This window comes from Chamaea fasciata, unplaced genomic scaffold, assembly GCF_029207755.1.
Source record: "Chamaea fasciata isolate MVZ Bird 193981 ecotype frontalis unplaced genomic scaffold, bChaFas1.0.hap1 SCAF_31, whole genome shotgun sequence".
NCBI lineage: Eukaryota > Metazoa > Chordata > Aves > Passeriformes > Sylviidae > Chamaea > Chamaea fasciata.
In genome coordinates, this window is record NW_027094116.1 from 452,072 (window position 1) to 467,663 (window position 15,592).

Below are 15,592 nucleotides of genomic sequence, written 5' to 3' on the forward strand. Positions count from 1 at the left end.
GCACAGCTCACCACCGCAATCCTCACAGCACCTGTCCCTACAGCCACACCCCCATGGCCCCACGTCTGTGATCCCTTTCCCATGGCACCAGTCCCTCTGGCCCATCTGCATGGTACGGGCGTGACCCTTGTCCCTGTCCCTGCATCCTGGTTCCTTTGTCCCGGCCTTGAGGAGCTCAGGGGACCCCACTGCCCCCCTGTGCCCCCTCCCCACCGGTCTCTGCCTCACCAGGGCCCATCCCCGGGGTGTCAGGCCCGTGCCTGGGCACTCACCCCACAGAAGCAGCGCCACCTTCCCGGCCATCCCCGTGTCCCCGGCCATGTGCACTGGCTGTCACTCGCTGCTGTGGCCACCGGTCCCCTGGGTGGCGGCTCTTCGGATGAAGAGGAAGGAAGAAAGGCCACACCTCGTCCCCACGTGTAGGTGGCCCTTGGTGGGGGCAGGGTGGGGGATGGGTGGAGACACAGCAGGGGACAGGCTGGGGACATTATGGGATAGTCTGGGGGCTCAGTGGGGGATGGTGTTCCCAGTAGTGGGGGCCTCAGGGGATGTGGGGAACCAAGGCCGGGTGTCCAGGAGAATGGGGGTCCAGGGGAATTGGGGTCTCCATGTCTCGGGGGATTCACGGATGGGGGTCCTGCAGGAAACGGTTTCCCCAGGGGTTTTGGGTCATGGAATATGGGTCCCAGGGTTGGGGGTCCAGGGGAGAAAAGGGGGTCCCTGGGAATTGGGGTTCTGAGAGGAAGGAGAAGCATTCCATGGGATGGGATCAAGGCAATGGTAGTCCTGTGCAATGGGAGTCCTGCGATGGGGGTCCCAGGGAGCAGAGACCAAGGGAATGGGGGTCCCATGGTTGGATTCCCAGGGGAATGGGGGTCCCAGGGATGGGCAGTGGCTGGGTGGGCACGGGGGTCTCAGCTCCTGCCCTGGGTGCCTCAGATTTTGGGGTGACTCAGAGCCCAGCACAGCCCCCACAGTGTGCTCATGGCCAGGGGGGCACCCCAGGGTGGAGGCTCTGGGTCTGTGCCCCACACACCCCTGGGCTTTTCCCATCCCCCCATTTCCTGGCTCAGCCATCCCAGGGAACACCTGAGCAGGTAACGGTGGGGGGATCCCAGGAAGGGGCCAAGGGGGCTGGAGGGTGCAGGCAGTGTTCAGGGGCTGTGGGGGATGAAAGATTTTCACTTTCTCTTTCCTGCAGCAGAAGGAAGAGGCCGTTTATGCTGAGCTGAGGCCGTGGGTTCTGTCCTGGGGGGCACATCCAGAGGGGTCCTGCCCTGAGGGAAAAGGGCTCCTCTGCTGTGGTGACACCTGGGTCGTCTCCCAGGGTCTTGTCCCAGAGGGTTCCTCGTTCTGGAGGTGCCATGTCCTTGGGGATTCCTGTCCCAGAGGTGGCACATCCTGGGGACCTCTGCTCTGGGGGGGCCATGAGCATTCCCTCCGGCCCCAGTGGGGCCCTGTGATCTCTGCGCTGCCCAAACTTAAGGGGCCACCAGATAGAATCTTGCCCTGATGATGGTAAATGCCCGGCTAAATTTGGTTGAATTCCCTGATGCCCAATTGGCTGAGACAAAATTATACAACCATGAAATAAAGGCAAAAATATTTTCCCAAATCACATTTTTTCCCAAGAAAAAATAAACTCAGCAAAAATCAAACTAACAATGTAGAAAATGGTCTGATCGATAGAATCCTTTTAATCATTGCCCTCCCAACTAGTCACTGACAATAAAAACGCAAGCACATCACAGAGAAACGAGACTTTCTGGTTCCCTTCAGGAGCCCATTGGTGCATCCCACAGCAGCGTTTGCTTGTGGATAACACAGAGTGTGGAATCTCCCTGAGTGTCCAGCAGGTCCATGGGATTGTTCCCGGCCTGCTGGGCAGCAGCCCAGCCCACAGGGAAGGCTTTGGTTGGGCCACATTTAGGAACTCTGCCCATTTTCCTCCTTCCCACCCTGAAACTTGATTTACTTCCCATGGCTTCTGCTCCCAACAGGGGAGAAACTCTGTCCATCCTTGGAACAGAGCACAGGAATCCGTGGAAATGCCTGTGTGTCCCTCAGGGTCTGCTTCCCTGGGAAATGCACTCCACCCTGCCCTGAATTCCCCTGCCTGGGCACTCCCTGCTCCTGCTGGGACACCCCTGTTCCCCAGATCCATGGCTGGAGCCCCTGCTCAGTATTTTCACACTTTTCCCTCTTCTGGTGTCCACATCCAGAACACAAACATTCTTTCTGGGAGGTTCCAAAGAGCTGCAGGTTTTGTTCAGGGAGGAGGGTCCCGGTCAGGTTGTTGAGCAGATGGGTGTGGGATCTGCAGAACTTCTGGGGCTCTCTCAGCCCCTTGCTGAGAGGGACAAAATGATCAATTGCTGCATTTCCGGACTGCTTCCCTCACAGCTGCCCCTGCAGGGGGGTTTGCAGCCAGCCCTGCTCTGAAAACCATCCAAGGCCCTCGCAGAGCCACTGCTTGGGCTCCCATTGGCTTTTGTGCTTCTTGCAGGGCCCAGCAAACCACAGCCAGGCCTTTCCCTGCCACAGAATTGTCACCTTTGCAGCAGCTCTCAAGCTGCCAGAATCAAAGCCAAGGGGGCGGGGGGAGACTCAGGTCGTGGCTGCCACCTGGGGCTGGCCAGAGCAGGGCTGGCCAACGCCCATCCCTGTGCACTGGGGCTGGGCCATGGCTGGGCCCCACACTTGGATGGCCACTGGCCTCAAGGAGGAGGAGTTGGGGAGCTCCTTCCTGCCTGGGGCTCCATTCCCAAGCTGCTCTTGCTGGCTCACATCCTGCAGGGGATGAGTGAGAATGGAGAAGTCTGGACCCCGCCTGGAGCTGCCATCCCCCAGGACAGGACCCCTTGGCCAGCATGTGTCCCCCGCAGGACAGGATCCCCGCAGGATGTTTCACTCCCAGAACAAGGAACCCCTGAACAGGACACAACCCTCCTGGATGACCCCAGAATAGAACTCTTCCCTCTGCACAAACGGCATCTTCCTTCGGTTGCAGGAGAGAGAAAGTGTTGGCGGGGGGGGCAAAGCTGGATACCCCCATCCGCCACAGCCCCCATATCTCCTCCTGCTGGCCCAGAACCCACTTTTCCTCTTCCCCAGAGTCGCCTCAACCTCCCTGGGACCCCCATCCCAGGACTGCCATTCTCCAATATCTCCATGGCCCAGGACCCCCATTCCCAAGGAACAGTCTCCCCCAAATTCCATCCCCTACAATCCCTCTTCACCCATGGATTTGTTTCTCCCAGGACCCTCACATTCCCACATAATCCCCCATTCTCCCGGCACCCTCATCCCTGGGACCCCCATCCTATCACCCCAAATCCCTGGAGCCAACATTCTTCTGGGACTCCCAGCCCTGAGTCCCCCCATCCCTGGGACCCCCCATTCCCCTGGACACCCATCCCTGGCTCCCCAAACCCCTGAGCCCCCCACTCCTGAGAACCCCATGTCCCACCATGTGCCACCCAGCCTTGTCCCCAGCCTGCCCACATCCTGTCCCCAGTTTGTGGCCACCCTGCCCCCACCAGGTGCCACCTACGCATGAGGATGAGACCTGACCTCCCTTCCTTCCATCCTGGCCGAAGAGCCACCACCCAGGGGACAGCCGCCACTGCCAGTGTGCGACCGCCAGTCTGGATGGCCAGGGACACGGAGATGGCCGGGAAGGTGGCGCTGCTCCTGTGGGGTGAGTGCCCCGGACACGAGCCTGACACCCCGGGGATGGGCCCTGGTGAGGCAGAGACCGGTGGGGAGGGGGCACAGGGGGGCTGTGGGGTCCCCTGAGGTCCCCAGTGCCAGCAAAGCCAGTGCAATTTGGTAATCAGCGTTGTGGGATGCCGGTGGGGCAGGAGAAGGGGGACAGGACTGGAGGGGCCAGAATGTGGGGAGAGGAATTATGGGGCTGGTGCGGCTGTGAGGACAGGGACGGGGAAACAGGGATGCAGGGACAGGGACAAGGGGACAAGCACCATGCAGATGGACCATGGGGACAGAGGCTGTGGGACTGGGGGAGTGACCTGTGCCAGAACGGGCTCCCCATGTCTGGGGTGTCCTTAGTGTCCCCATGTCCTGCCTGAGATGGGGTGGCTGCAGTTCCCCGATCTCCGAGACATCTGTGCCACACCAGTGTCCCCATGGGGACAGTTCAGGGACAACTTCACACCCTGTGACCCGTCACCTGTCTCCCCATGGTGCCACCCCACCCAGCCCTGTCCCTTCTCCCTTCCAGCCCAGACCCTCAGCCTCGCTGGTGAGTCCTCAGGGGATGCCATGTCCCCACCCTGCTGTCCCCAGCCCCATGGTGGCCCTGGCAGGCTGGTGTCCCCTGTCACCCGCAGGTGCCCAGACCACCCAGCTCCTGGTGGAGCCTCCCTGGATTCCGGCAGTGCTGTGGGACCAGGTGACACTGACCTGTCAGGGGTCGGGGACCACCGGTGCCACCACTTGGTACATGGATGAGTGGAGCTGGCGGCAGGAGGGACGCGGCCACTTCAGTGTCACAAAGAGTGGCACCTACCGCTGTTACAGACGTGGCAGTGGGCGCAGCCCCCCCGTGACAGTCTTAAATGGTGAGGGGGGTTTCAGGGTCTCCAGCCTGGCACCTGCACAGTCCCCGAGGGCTCTGGGTGGGCTCTGCTCTATGGGTCACCTCCTGGTGTGACCAGAGCCCGTCCCCTGCACATGGGGACATCCCAGAGCATCCCAGTCTGAGGGGACTCTTCCCTTGCAGTGGGTGGCCCCTGATGCCCCCAAGTGTCATCAGGACTCTTCAGATGCCCCCGGTGTGACAGGACCCCTCTGTCCCCCAGACTGGCTGGTGCTGCAGGTGCCGGCGCGGCCGCTGCTGGAGGGGGACACGGTTACACTGCGCTGCCGGTGCTACCAGGACAAATCGCTTACCAACGTGCACTTCTTCCGTGAAGGGAAGGATCTGGGAGGGCCCCATGACAGGACCGAGCTGTCCCTGTTCCCCCTGCAGCTGCACCATAGCGGCCGCTACCGCTGCAGGGGCAGGGTGGGGGCTGTAGTGCCAGAGTGGAGGGAGTCGCAGCTGGTGACAGTGACAGTGCGCAGTGAGTACAGGAATGGGGACAGGCAACCCTGACATCCTCCGAGGGTTTCCCCATCACTGCCTGCATCCTTCATCCCTGCCTTTATTCCTCCCTGCATCACCCAAAATTTCCCAAGTACCTCCTTGTTCCCCCATGACTGCCCGGTTCCCTCTTCACATCCCTCATCCCTCTCTCTGTCCCCCCACCCCTCCCTGGCATCCCACACCCCTTCCAAGGTCCCCGCTCAACCCTCTGGTACACTTCCGTCCCTGGGTCCACCCACCCCTCTCCAAACCCCACATCATTCCCTGAGTCTCCTCAGTCTCTTGTGTAGTCCCCCATCCCTGCCTGGCTCTCTCCACCTTTCCATGGGGTCACTCCATGGTCACCAGATCCCAATGCACCTCCCAGGGTCCACTTCTCCCTGGGGTCCTCTGTGCTCCCCTCCAATCCCCCCTCCTTCCCATCTTGTGTCCTCCACCCATCATGGCAAGATCATCTTACCTGTGTCTCCCTGCAGGGGTCCCCGTCTCGGGGGTGTTCGTGTCAGTGCGGCCCCCCGGGGGACAGGTGGCACTGGGGGACCGCCTGGTGCTGAGCTGTGCGGTGGCCATGGGGACAGGTCCCCGGTCCTTCACCTGGCACCGGGGGGGCTCTGAGACACCGCTGGGCACTGGCCCCCACCTGGAGCTGCGCCATGTTGGGGACAATGACAGTGGCCAATACCAGTGCCGGGCCAGCGATGGGGACAGTGTGGCTGAGAGTGTCCCCCTGAATGTCACCGTCCTGGGTAAGCGGGACCCTCAGGCTGGGGGTGGCCTCACCCACAGCATGCTCCAGGAAACTCTCATCCCCGTGTCCCTGTCCCTCTTGCTGGCTGCCAGCCCCTCCCCCCACCCTCACCCTGTCTGTGTCCCCACAGTGCCCGTGGCCAATGCCACCATCACCCCCGGTCCCCTGTCACACCAGGTGCACACAGGTGACCCCGTGACCCTGCGCTGCTCGGTGCAGGTGGGCTCAGCCCCTGTCAACTTCACCTGGCTGCACAATGGCCAGGAGCTGGCCCGGGGTCCTGTCCTGGATCTTGGGGACGTCAGTGTGGGACATTCGGGCACCTACCAGTGCATGGCCACCAACCAGCTGGGACAGGACGGGCACCGCGTGTTCCGGGCACTCAGCCCCGAGCTGGCCCTGGAGGTGACACCACGTGGACACTGGAGCAGAGGTGGCGTCACACGGGGTCACCGGGGTGTTCAGGACCCCCGGGGTTCAGAGTGTCCCCAATGCGTCCCCCTCTGTCCCCAGCATTGGCCACAGTGGTTGCTTGTTCCGTCCTGTCCTTGGTCGTGCTCATTGTTGCAGCTGTGGGCTGGCATCGGTGGGACAACGTGGGTGGGTGACAATGGGGGCAACAGGGGCCCTGGGGAGGTGGGAGGTCACCTGGAATGTGAGGGTGATTGGTGGCACCAACAGTCAATGACTTTGGCAGCGCTGAGTGCTCAGGCCTTTTGCTCAGCGTCCTCAAGGATTTGGGGTGGTGTTGGAGGGTCTTGCAGGCATGTTGGGGGTTCTCTCAGTGATCCTGCAGGAATTTGGAAAGTTCCCCTCCCTGCCAGGCTCTGGGTTCTGGGATCTCAGGTGGTCCAGAGCACTGTGGTGATTCAGGGGTTCTGGGGGCCATCAGGGATACTGGGGGGAGCTGGGGGAGAATTGAAGGCCTGGGGGTCGTTCAGGATTCCTGTGGGTGGATGGGGGCCGATTGGGACTCCAAAGTTACCACTTCAGTTTTCCTTTGCAGATGCCAGTAAGCACCAGGAAAGGTGAGTGCAGGCTCCAGCCATGATGCATCTTTTACCCAAACCACCAGAACCTTTCATCCCCTTCCACACACTCCCTTCTTCCCACAGGGCCCCCCCGGAGCCCCTGGCATCCCCCAGGGAGGATCCTCAGGCGACCTACATGCAGCTGCAGGGGCCACACGGGCAATCATGGGAGCCCAGTGACATCTATGACACTCTACAACAACCATTGTGACACTCTGGGAAGCGGGAGGCACTGGGTGACACTGGAGGTGCTCCCTCCATGGCTCCTGTGGTTGCCCATCCTTCCAAGGGAGGTGGTCATGGGTCAGGGGGAGGCTACACAGGGCACCCTGTGCTCCTCATTTCCTCTCCCAGTGCCCCCAGGGGCTCCCCCATCCCCTCCCCAACCCCCATCCGAATGCTCCAAGTACCCTCAGTGGCTTCCCCATTCTCTCCCCACAGTGCTGGCAGCACACCCAGGGGTTCCACATTCCCCCTCCCACTCTCCCTGTCCCATCTCACTGTAAAAGGGGCAGTCGGGGCGGATTCTTTCTGATCAATTTCTCAGATTAAAATGAAGCACAAATGCGGCAATATTACATCTGAGAACTGTTTATTGATAAATGAGGCTAAGTGTTCTTATGGGAGGGGGATAGAAGAGAGAATAGAGAGGGAAAGAGACAGAGAGAGAAACAGAAGACAGGGACAGCATTACCACAAGAACCCCGGGCGCACTTTTGGCATCAGCTCGGCAGATGGAGTGTGTGTGTGGTGAGCCCTCGTGGCTTTTGTCAGTGGCTGGGTGGGATTTCCAAGTGGCGGAACCTGCATGTCTCTGGCAACGCTGAGTCATGGCTGTGTGCTGGCTGTGGGCTAGTGCCGTGGCACGGGTGGCTTTGGGCTGGCTGCTACGGGCAGGTTCTGGGGTGCAGCAGGCTCGTTGCTGCGGGGAACACGGGCAAAATGGCAGAGATGGCAGGTGTGTGCAGGCAGCCTCTGCTCCGCTGGGGAAGCTGTGGAGCACCGTGTTGGGGAAGCAGAGGAGCACCAGGTTGGGGAAGCGGTAGAGCACCAGGTCGTCGCAGGAATGAGCTGCCTCGTAGAAGCAGCAAAGCAGGGAAGAACAGCTGCAGACAGAGAAGGACCACCGGGAGGAAAAGTCGAGGCAGAGAGGAGGACCAAGCTGAACCTCCAAGCAAGCCCCTGATCCCCCCAAGAGACCCAAAGCAAAATCGCTGCTTTTGTGTCACGGTTAACTGCTTTTATTTGCTCATGTATAGCGTGTGTTGAGACAGAAATGAAAATCAGATTGAGTCCTCTCAACCCCCATGCTCCCCGTGGCCCTGCAATCCGCTTCCCAATGTTCCCAGTACACTACGTGGCTTACCATTGCCCATCCCATTTCCAAAGGAGCACAGTGACGCTGTTGTGCACCAGAACACAAAGACTCTGACTTGAGAAGGCCGAAAATTACTCCTTTATTCTTGGGATGTGTCTCCCTTCTTATGCTATTCTATGCAGACCAATTGGATTCATGAAACAAAGACAAACCTCCTCAATCACATTGGTCAGAGTAGAGGGACGCCAAGAAGAAGTCCCTCCTAGGGAAAGAAACGCAAACAATTTGCCCATACCAAAAGATGTCTCCTGTTTACAGAAAATTCCCTGGGAAAGGAATTTCAGGAAACCAAAACATCTCAGGCACCAACCAGGGCCACAGCACAGGACCTGGTTTCCTGCTCCTGGAACAAAAATGCAGCTTTTTTGGTTAAACGGACACAAATGTTTTTCTTTGCTCAGCTCTGTCAGGCTTTAGGAACAGAATTCGTCAATTTTTGGCTGCCAGTATGTCTTAGTTTGAAAGACACCTGTCTTCTGGGGAGAGCAGGGCGTCCCTTGGAATGGGGAATGCAAACCTCCTCCCTCCTAGTTATTATAATTATGAAAAATTAAGGAGCTCTCAGGCAAAGATATGGGGATAGGGATAACAGATCTTTACTAGTATGTATAACAAGGCAAACAACCAGCAACAACCACAGCATTAATAATAAACAGAACCAGGAAGCCCGTAACAGCTTCCCTGAGCGCGGCACTTTCCCTTTTGGTGCAGTTCCAGGCACAGCCAGCAGGGGCGCTGGTGGCTTCCGGTGGGCGGGGCAGGTGCGGTGATCCCTCCGCGGCTGCAGGGGGCGCTGTGGGGCGGGCTCAGGGAGTGCACAGTCATGGTGGCTCTGTCCCAGATGGGAAGGGATGGAAGGGATAGATCAGAAACTCTGGAGCTGAGGCTGAAGACGGGAAGGGATAGAAGGGATAGATCAAAAACTCCAGAGCTGAGGCTGAAGGAATGGAAGGGATGGATCAGGAACTCCCAAGCTGTGGCTGAAGATGCAGGATGTCTCAGCAGGCAGGGGTTGTGGGCTACAGAGTAGTGAAAAGACTCAGAGCAGTGCTGAAGAAACAGCAGGAGGAGGGACAACAGTGACCCTGCTCCCAGCACAGCGACAGGCCCTACTTTTAGTGAGGCAGGCAATAACAAGATCCCAGTTCCATGGCTGGGCCCAGGAGCAGAGGCTCACCCCACACCAGAAGAAACAGGACTGAGCCGGGCATCTGCAGCAGCAGTGAATTCCTTTCCCCAAGCAGCCGCTCCACCGTCACCATCCAAAGGCACAGATCGAGTGAATGAGAGTTTCCCATCCCTGCCGAGAGTTTTCCCATTCCTGCCATCTCAAGCACACAGCCATCAGTGCTTCTTAGCAACTCAGTGGGAGAAAAAGTCTCACAGGTAACAAGGAAAGAAAATGAAAGAAAAAGAAACCAAGCCCCAACACCTTATTTTCACTCCTGGTGTTCAGGTTACATCTCCACTGGGTTTGCCTACTGCCCAGGGGACTGTTTGGGGGGTATGTGTGTTGATATCTCTTCAATTCCTTCTTTTCTCCTTGGGGATTCTCTATTTGCTCCCAGTCCTCTTCTGACAGCCAGTCACAGGTCTCCTGAAAAAACACACCTTCCCAACCAGCCAACCACAGGCCTTCCCAATCAGCCAATCACAATCTTCTCCACAAGACCCACCTTCCCAACCAGCCAACCACAGACCTTCCCAACTAGCCAATCACAATCATCTCCAGAAGACTCACCTTCCCAACTAGCCAACCACAGCACTTCCCAACAAAACCTGCCTTCCCAACCAGCCAATCACAGGCCCTCTGAACAAGGCCCGCCTTCCCAACCAGCCAACTACAGGCTCACCTGACAAGGCCCACCTTCCCAATCAGTCAGAAGGAGAAGGAAAGGGGAAAAAAGGAAAGAAAGGAAAGGAGAGGAAAAAAAGAGAAAAACAGACCATACTTTCTCCCTGGAAAACAAAAGCAAATAAACAACTCTCCTGTGGTCTGGTGAATCCCATCCCACTGGGTCAGTTCCGCTGGGTTGGTGACTGCCGGGAGTTCCTGTGCCGGGTCCCCGTTCGCCGCAACCCGCTCCCCGCTCACCGCTACCCACGGCGGCCCCCACGGCTCCTCTGCACCGCCGGGCCGCCCCTGCTGCCAGAGGCACCTGGCCCTGGAAAAGCGCGGTGCGCGGCGCATGGCTGCCTCCGCCAGCGCTGGTTCTGAGTGCTCGGAACCTGCTGATACAAGTGTGGCCACCACTGATCTGACAGCCCTGTGAGAGACCCGGGGATGGATGAGGGACCCGCGGCAGGGATGGGGGGTCTGGGCAGTAATGGGGGACTGCAGGCAGGGCTGGGGGTCCCCAGACGGGGCTGAGTGTCCCCAACCAGGGGACCCGGGGAGGCTGTGGGGGTGAGGCTCACCGTGCACTGTCACTGTCACGGGCGCCGACTCCTGCAACTCTGATGATACGTCAGAGGACACCCAGCCCCGGCAGAGGTAGTGGCCACTGTGGCTCAGCTGCAGAGGGGACAGGGACAGCTCGGTGCCATTGAGGGACATCCTCACCTCCTCATTCCCACGGTAGAATCGCACCTCGGTGACTGACAGGCCCTGCCGCCATCAGCAGCGCAGTGTCACCGTGTCCCCCGCTACTGCTGCATCTGCACCGGCACCGGTAGCACCAGCCAGTCTGGGGGACAGAGGGGTCCTGTCACACCACAGGGGTCCCATTTTCATGGGGACCCACCATTGGGTCACAGCCAGAGCACCAGGGGTCCCCAATTCCACAAACAGGGTCCCCCTGCACTGGAATGCTCTGGGATGTCCCTGTGTGCAGGGGACGAGCTCTGGTCACTCCAGGAGGTGACCCATGGAGCAGGGCCCACCCAGAGCCCTCGGGGTCCCACAGGTGCCACGCTGAGGACACCCAAAGCCCCCTCACCATTTGAGACTATCACAGGGGGGCTGAGCCCACTGCCAGGTCTGTAACAGCGGTAGGTGCCAGAATAGGTGACACTGACATTTTCAGGTCCGTTCGGCCACCAGCTCCGCCCATCCTTGTACCAGGTGGTGTCACTGGCAGTCCCCGAGCCCTGACAGGTCAGTGTCACCCGGTCCCACAGCACCGCCGGCCTCCAGGGGGGCTCCACCAGGAGCTGGGTGGTCTGGGCACCTGCGGGTGACAGGGGACACCAGCCTGCCAGAGCCACCACGGGGCTGGGGACAGCAGGGTGGGGACATGGCATCCCCTGAGGACTCACCAGCGAGGCCGAGGGTCTGGGCTGGAAGGGAGAAGGGACAGGGCTGGGTGGGGTGGCCCCATGGAGACAGGTATGGGGGCACAGGGTGTGGGGGCTGTCCCTGAACTGTCCCCATGGGGACAGTGGTGTGGCACAGATGTCTCGGAGATCGGGGAACTGCAGCCACCCCATCTCAGGCAGGACATGGGGACACTAAGGACACCCCAGACATGGGGAGCCCGTTCTGGCACGGGTCACCCCCCCAGTCCCACAGCCTCTGTCCCCATGGTCCATCTGCATGGTGCTTGTCCCCTTGTCCCTGTCACTGCATCCCTGTTTCCCTGTCCCTGTCCTCACAGCCGCACCAGCCCCATAATTCCTCTCCCCACATTCTGGCCCCTCCAGTCCTGTCCCCCTTCTCCTGTCCCCATTGCCAGCCCATGACCCTGGTCACCCCATGCACTGGCTCTGCTGGCCTTGGGGACCTCAGGGGACCCCACAGCCCCCTGTGCCCCTTCCACACTGGTCTCTGCCTCACCAGGGCCCATCCCCGGGGTGTCAGGCCCGTGCCCGGGGCACTCACCCCACAGGAGCAGCGTCACCTTCCCGGCCATCTCCATGTCCCTGGCCATCCAGGCTGGCTGTCACTCGCTGCTGTGGCCACCGGTCCCCTGGGTGGTGGCTCTTCCAAAGAATGGGGAAGGAAGTGACATCAGGCCGCCTCCCCAACATGGCTGTGGCCTTTGCTGGTGGCAGAGTGACCACAGGCTGTGGGCAGGCTGGGGACAAAGCTGGGTGGCACAAGGTGGGACAGGGGGTTCTCAGGAGTGGGGGGCTCAGGGGGTTTGGGGAACCAGGGATGGGCATCCAGGGCAATGGGAGTCCTGAGGAGGGGGAGTCACTCAGGAGAGGGGTGCCATGGGAATGGGGGACCCCAGGGCTCGGGGGACTCAGTGCAGGGAGTCCCAGGAGAGCGTGGGCTCCAGGGATTTGGGGTGATGGGATGGGTGTGCCAGGGATGGAGTGCAGGGGGAATGGAGGGTCCTGTGGGAATGAGGGGTCCTGAGAGAATCCAGGTCCTGGGGGAAGGGGCGTTGTAGGGGATGGAATTTGTGGAGAGGGTTCCTTGGGAATGGGGCTCTGGGGCCACGGAGATCCTGGTGAAATGGCAATCCTGAGATGGGGCTGCACGGGAGGGGGAACATAAGGAATGAGGACGCCATGGTTTAGTTCCCAGGGGAAAGGGGGACCCAGCGATGGGCAGTGACTGTGAAATGGGGGGGCGGGTTCTCTCCTGGGGGGCACAGCCAGGGGGTCCTGTCCTAGGGAATGGCAGCTCCAGGAGGGTTTCAGACTTCTCCATTCTCGCTCATCCCCTGCAGGATGTGAGCCGGCAAGAGCAGCTCGGGAATGGAGCCCCAGGCAGGAAGGAGCTCCCCAACTCCTCCTCCTTGAAGCCAGTGGCCATCCAAGTGCGGGGCCCAGCCATGGCCCAGCCCCAGTGCACAGGGATGGGCATTGGCCAGCCCTGCTCTGGCCAGCCCCAGGTGGCAGCCACGACCTGAGGCTCCCCCCGCCCCCTTGGCTTTGATTCTGGCAGCTTGAGAGCTGCTGCAAAGGTGACAATTCTGTGGCAGGAAAAGGCCTGGCTGTGGTTTGCTGGGCCCTGCAAGAAGCACAAAAGCCAATGGGAGCCCAAGCAGTGGCTCTGCGAGGGCCTTGGATGGTTTTCAGAGCAGGGCTGGCTGCAAACCCCCCTGCAGGGGCAGCTGTGAGGGAAGCAGTCCGGAAATGCAGCAATTGATCATTTTGTCCCTCTCAGCAAGGGGCTGAGAGAGCCCCAGAAGTTCTGCAAATCCCACACCCATCTGCTCAACAACCTGACCGGGACCCTCCTTCCTGAACAAAACCTGCAGCCCTTTGGAACCTCATGGAAAGAATATTTGGGTTCTGGCTGCAGCCACCAGACCGGAGGGAAAAGTGTGGAAATGTTGAGCCGGGGCTCTGCCCACAGTCATGGTGTGGCTCTGGGGAATGACCTTGTATCGATTCCAGGTGTCCCCAAAGCTGCTCCATCCCTGCCCTCCTCACCTGCACAGGGCACGGGGAATGGACAGGGCTCTGCCCCGCCCCTGCCCCGCCCATTCCGAGTGCCCAAAGCTGTGGGGGCGTCACCCTGGCCACGGGCTGTCCCGACACATGGCGACAGTGGCTTGGGACACGCTCTCACAGTCGGTTCAGACACGCCGTGACAGTCCCGGCACTCGCAGCGCCATGGCAGCTGGGCCCCTTCCCCGTGCTCTGGGACCACCGTGCCGGTCCCTCCTTTCCGCAGAGCCCAGCCCAGGGTCTCTGCTCCCCCGCCCTGCCGGGGTCTCCCCTCGGCTGTTTCGGGCCCTCCACCCTCGGGGCTCCCCACTGGGGTCCCGGTCCCTCTATCCCGGCCCCTCCCAGCCGCTGCCCCCCGACGGCCGCAGGGCCGGCACCGGCAGAGGCTCCCGAGCTCCTGCAGGAGGAGACGTTCCTCGGGCAGCGCCGCCTGAGCGGGGCCCGGCTTCTTCCTGCCGTCCTTGCCCGCAGCACTCGGGCTCCAGCAGCCCCGGGCTGATCCCCCGGGATGTGCCGAACGCTCTCCCGGAGCACTGCCCTTTGTTGGGAACGCGCCCAGGAGCGCCCAAATTATCCCCAGAGCCTGGTCCGGGACCTCCTGGGAGGCTGTGCCCGAGCGCCGAGAGGGTTTTGGAGGCTGATGGGTGTCACTGCTCTGTCCCAAAACCTCGGGGCAGCAGGAATGGTAAGCAGTGCCCCACTGTGACCCGGCCCCGTGGGCCTCACCTGAGCACCCTGTGAAATTCCCGGCGCTCCTGCTCCACCTGCATGGCCAGGGGCTGTTCCTGTGGCCACCTGCTCCAGCCGCTCCCGCCTCAACCACTGCCCCAGCTCTGCCTTCCTGGCCGGCCAGCGTGAAGCACCGGCCTCGTGGCACAGGCACTGAATCATCTCCAACACCAGCAAAAACCACCAGAAAACCTTCCCGACGGCCAAGAAAGATCCTTGTGGGCAGAGCTGGGAGCACCTGCCCCCAAAATGTGTCCAATGCTCAAAATCCCTGCGAGAGGCAGAGGAGCCGTGTGTTTATGTACAGGTTGGTTTAGGAGCACGGCAGAACTTTAGGAACCCCAGCCCTAATTCCAACATCTCGTTAAGGGCCTGCAGCACCCAGAGCAGAAGAGGGGCATTGGCCCAACCAGCTCCAGTTTTGCCCTCCCAAGCGACTGCTCCCTACACGGGATGTCCCTGTGCTCCAGCTGCAGCCGCAGAGCCCTCGGGGCTGTGGCTCTGCTCTCCCCCTCCTCCTCCTCCTCTCCCTGCGGCTGCTGTGTGGGGACCAGCAGGGGCCCAGGAAGAGCAGGAACTCCAAACGTGGGCTGGAGCCCCATGAGGAGCCCCGGCAGTGGCAGTACCGAGCATCTGCTTCCCTCCCCATTCCAGGGGAGTTCAACATTCCCAGAGCTGCTGTGCCAGGGCTGAAGGAGGAAATGGGAGCGAAAGGCTGAGGGGTTTCAGGAATTGTGCCGTAAAGCCACGAGAGGTGCTGCTGTGACCCCGAGACCTGGCTGGGCAGTCAGTGCTGCCGTCCCTCTGTTCGAAATTGGAGAGAGCGGTCGGGTGTGATGTTCAGGGCGTGTGCCTGGCCCCAGGACGCTGCAACGCTGCCACTCGGCACTACGATCCAACCTGCTGCCTTGGCCGCTTCTGCCGCTGCCGGTGGTGGTGCCGGGACCGATTGGTGGCCGTGAGTTTGCAAAAGGAGCGATTTCCCCTCCTCCCCCCTGGCCGAGGCCGCCATCGCCCCTGGGGGGTTCGAGCTGGCCCCGGGGCGCCCCCTGGTGGGCGGGACTGCTCCTTGCAGCGCCCCCTGGTGGCCGGGAGTGGTCTCTGCAGCGCCCCCTGGTGGACGTCGTCATAACTGCACCGAAAATGGAAATCCAGCACTGAACAGGTGGGAAAGTTCTGGTTTGGTATTGTTTGTTCTGGTGTCTTCTAGAAATATTCTGGTTAAGAGCTGTTAAACATTTTTTTATATA

General features: G+C 60.6%; 2 protein-coding genes across 4 annotated transcripts in view; one reads left to right on the plus strand and one right to left on the minus strand.

Moving 5' to 3' along the window:
• LOC136303047 (Fc receptor-like protein 4) overlaps positions 1–15,592 on the plus strand; it is a 34,702-nt gene that overhangs the window by 8,496 nt on the left and 10,614 nt on the right. Inside the window, 1 exon segment of the mRNA XM_066206636.1 lies at positions 5,989–6,291. Within this exon segment, the coding sequence (XP_066062733.1) occupies positions 5,989–6,291 (303 nt within the window).
• LOC136303048 (low affinity immunoglobulin gamma Fc region receptor II-like) lies at positions 8,840–12,139 on the minus strand. 3 transcript variants are annotated; one of them, XM_066206638.1, is made up of 7 exons: positions 12,088–12,125; positions 11,207–11,437; positions 10,858–10,954; positions 10,686–10,782; positions 9,700–10,496; positions 9,445–9,588; positions 8,840–9,099 (listed from the first exon to the last, which is right to left on the minus strand). In XM_066206638.1, exons 1-3 carry the CDS (start codon positions 12,122–12,124, stop codon positions 10,914–10,916), a joined length of 309 nt encoding a protein of 102 aa, XP_066062735.1. In that variant the 5' UTR covers position 12,125; the 3' UTR covers positions 8,840–9,099; positions 9,445–9,588; positions 9,700–10,496; positions 10,686–10,782; positions 10,858–10,913. The 3 variants fall into 3 exon arrangements, 2 of the variants coding, with proteins under 2 accessions (XP_066062735.1, XP_066062734.1); XM_066206637.1 differs by having other exon boundaries at positions 10,686–10,954; XR_010724152.1 differs by lacking the exon at positions 11,207–11,437 and having other exon boundaries at positions 10,686–10,954; positions 12,088–12,139.

What these genes read in the sequence shown, in the direction of transcription:
- LOC136303048 (XM_066206638.1), bottom strand. Translation starts at nt 12,124, where the DNA reads ATGGAGATGGCCGGGAAGGTGACGCTGCTCCTGTGGG. An exon ending in GGTGACGCTGCTCCTGTGGG is followed by an intron (nt 11,438 to 12,087) that starts GTGAGTGCCCCG and finishes TGTCACCCGCAG; the next exon opens with GTGCCCAGACCACCCAGCTC. An exon ending in CCCTGTGATAGTCTCAAATG is followed by an intron (nt 10,955 to 11,206) that starts GTGAGGGGGCTT and finishes TCTGTCCCCCAG; the next exon opens with ACTGGCTGGTGCTACCGGTG.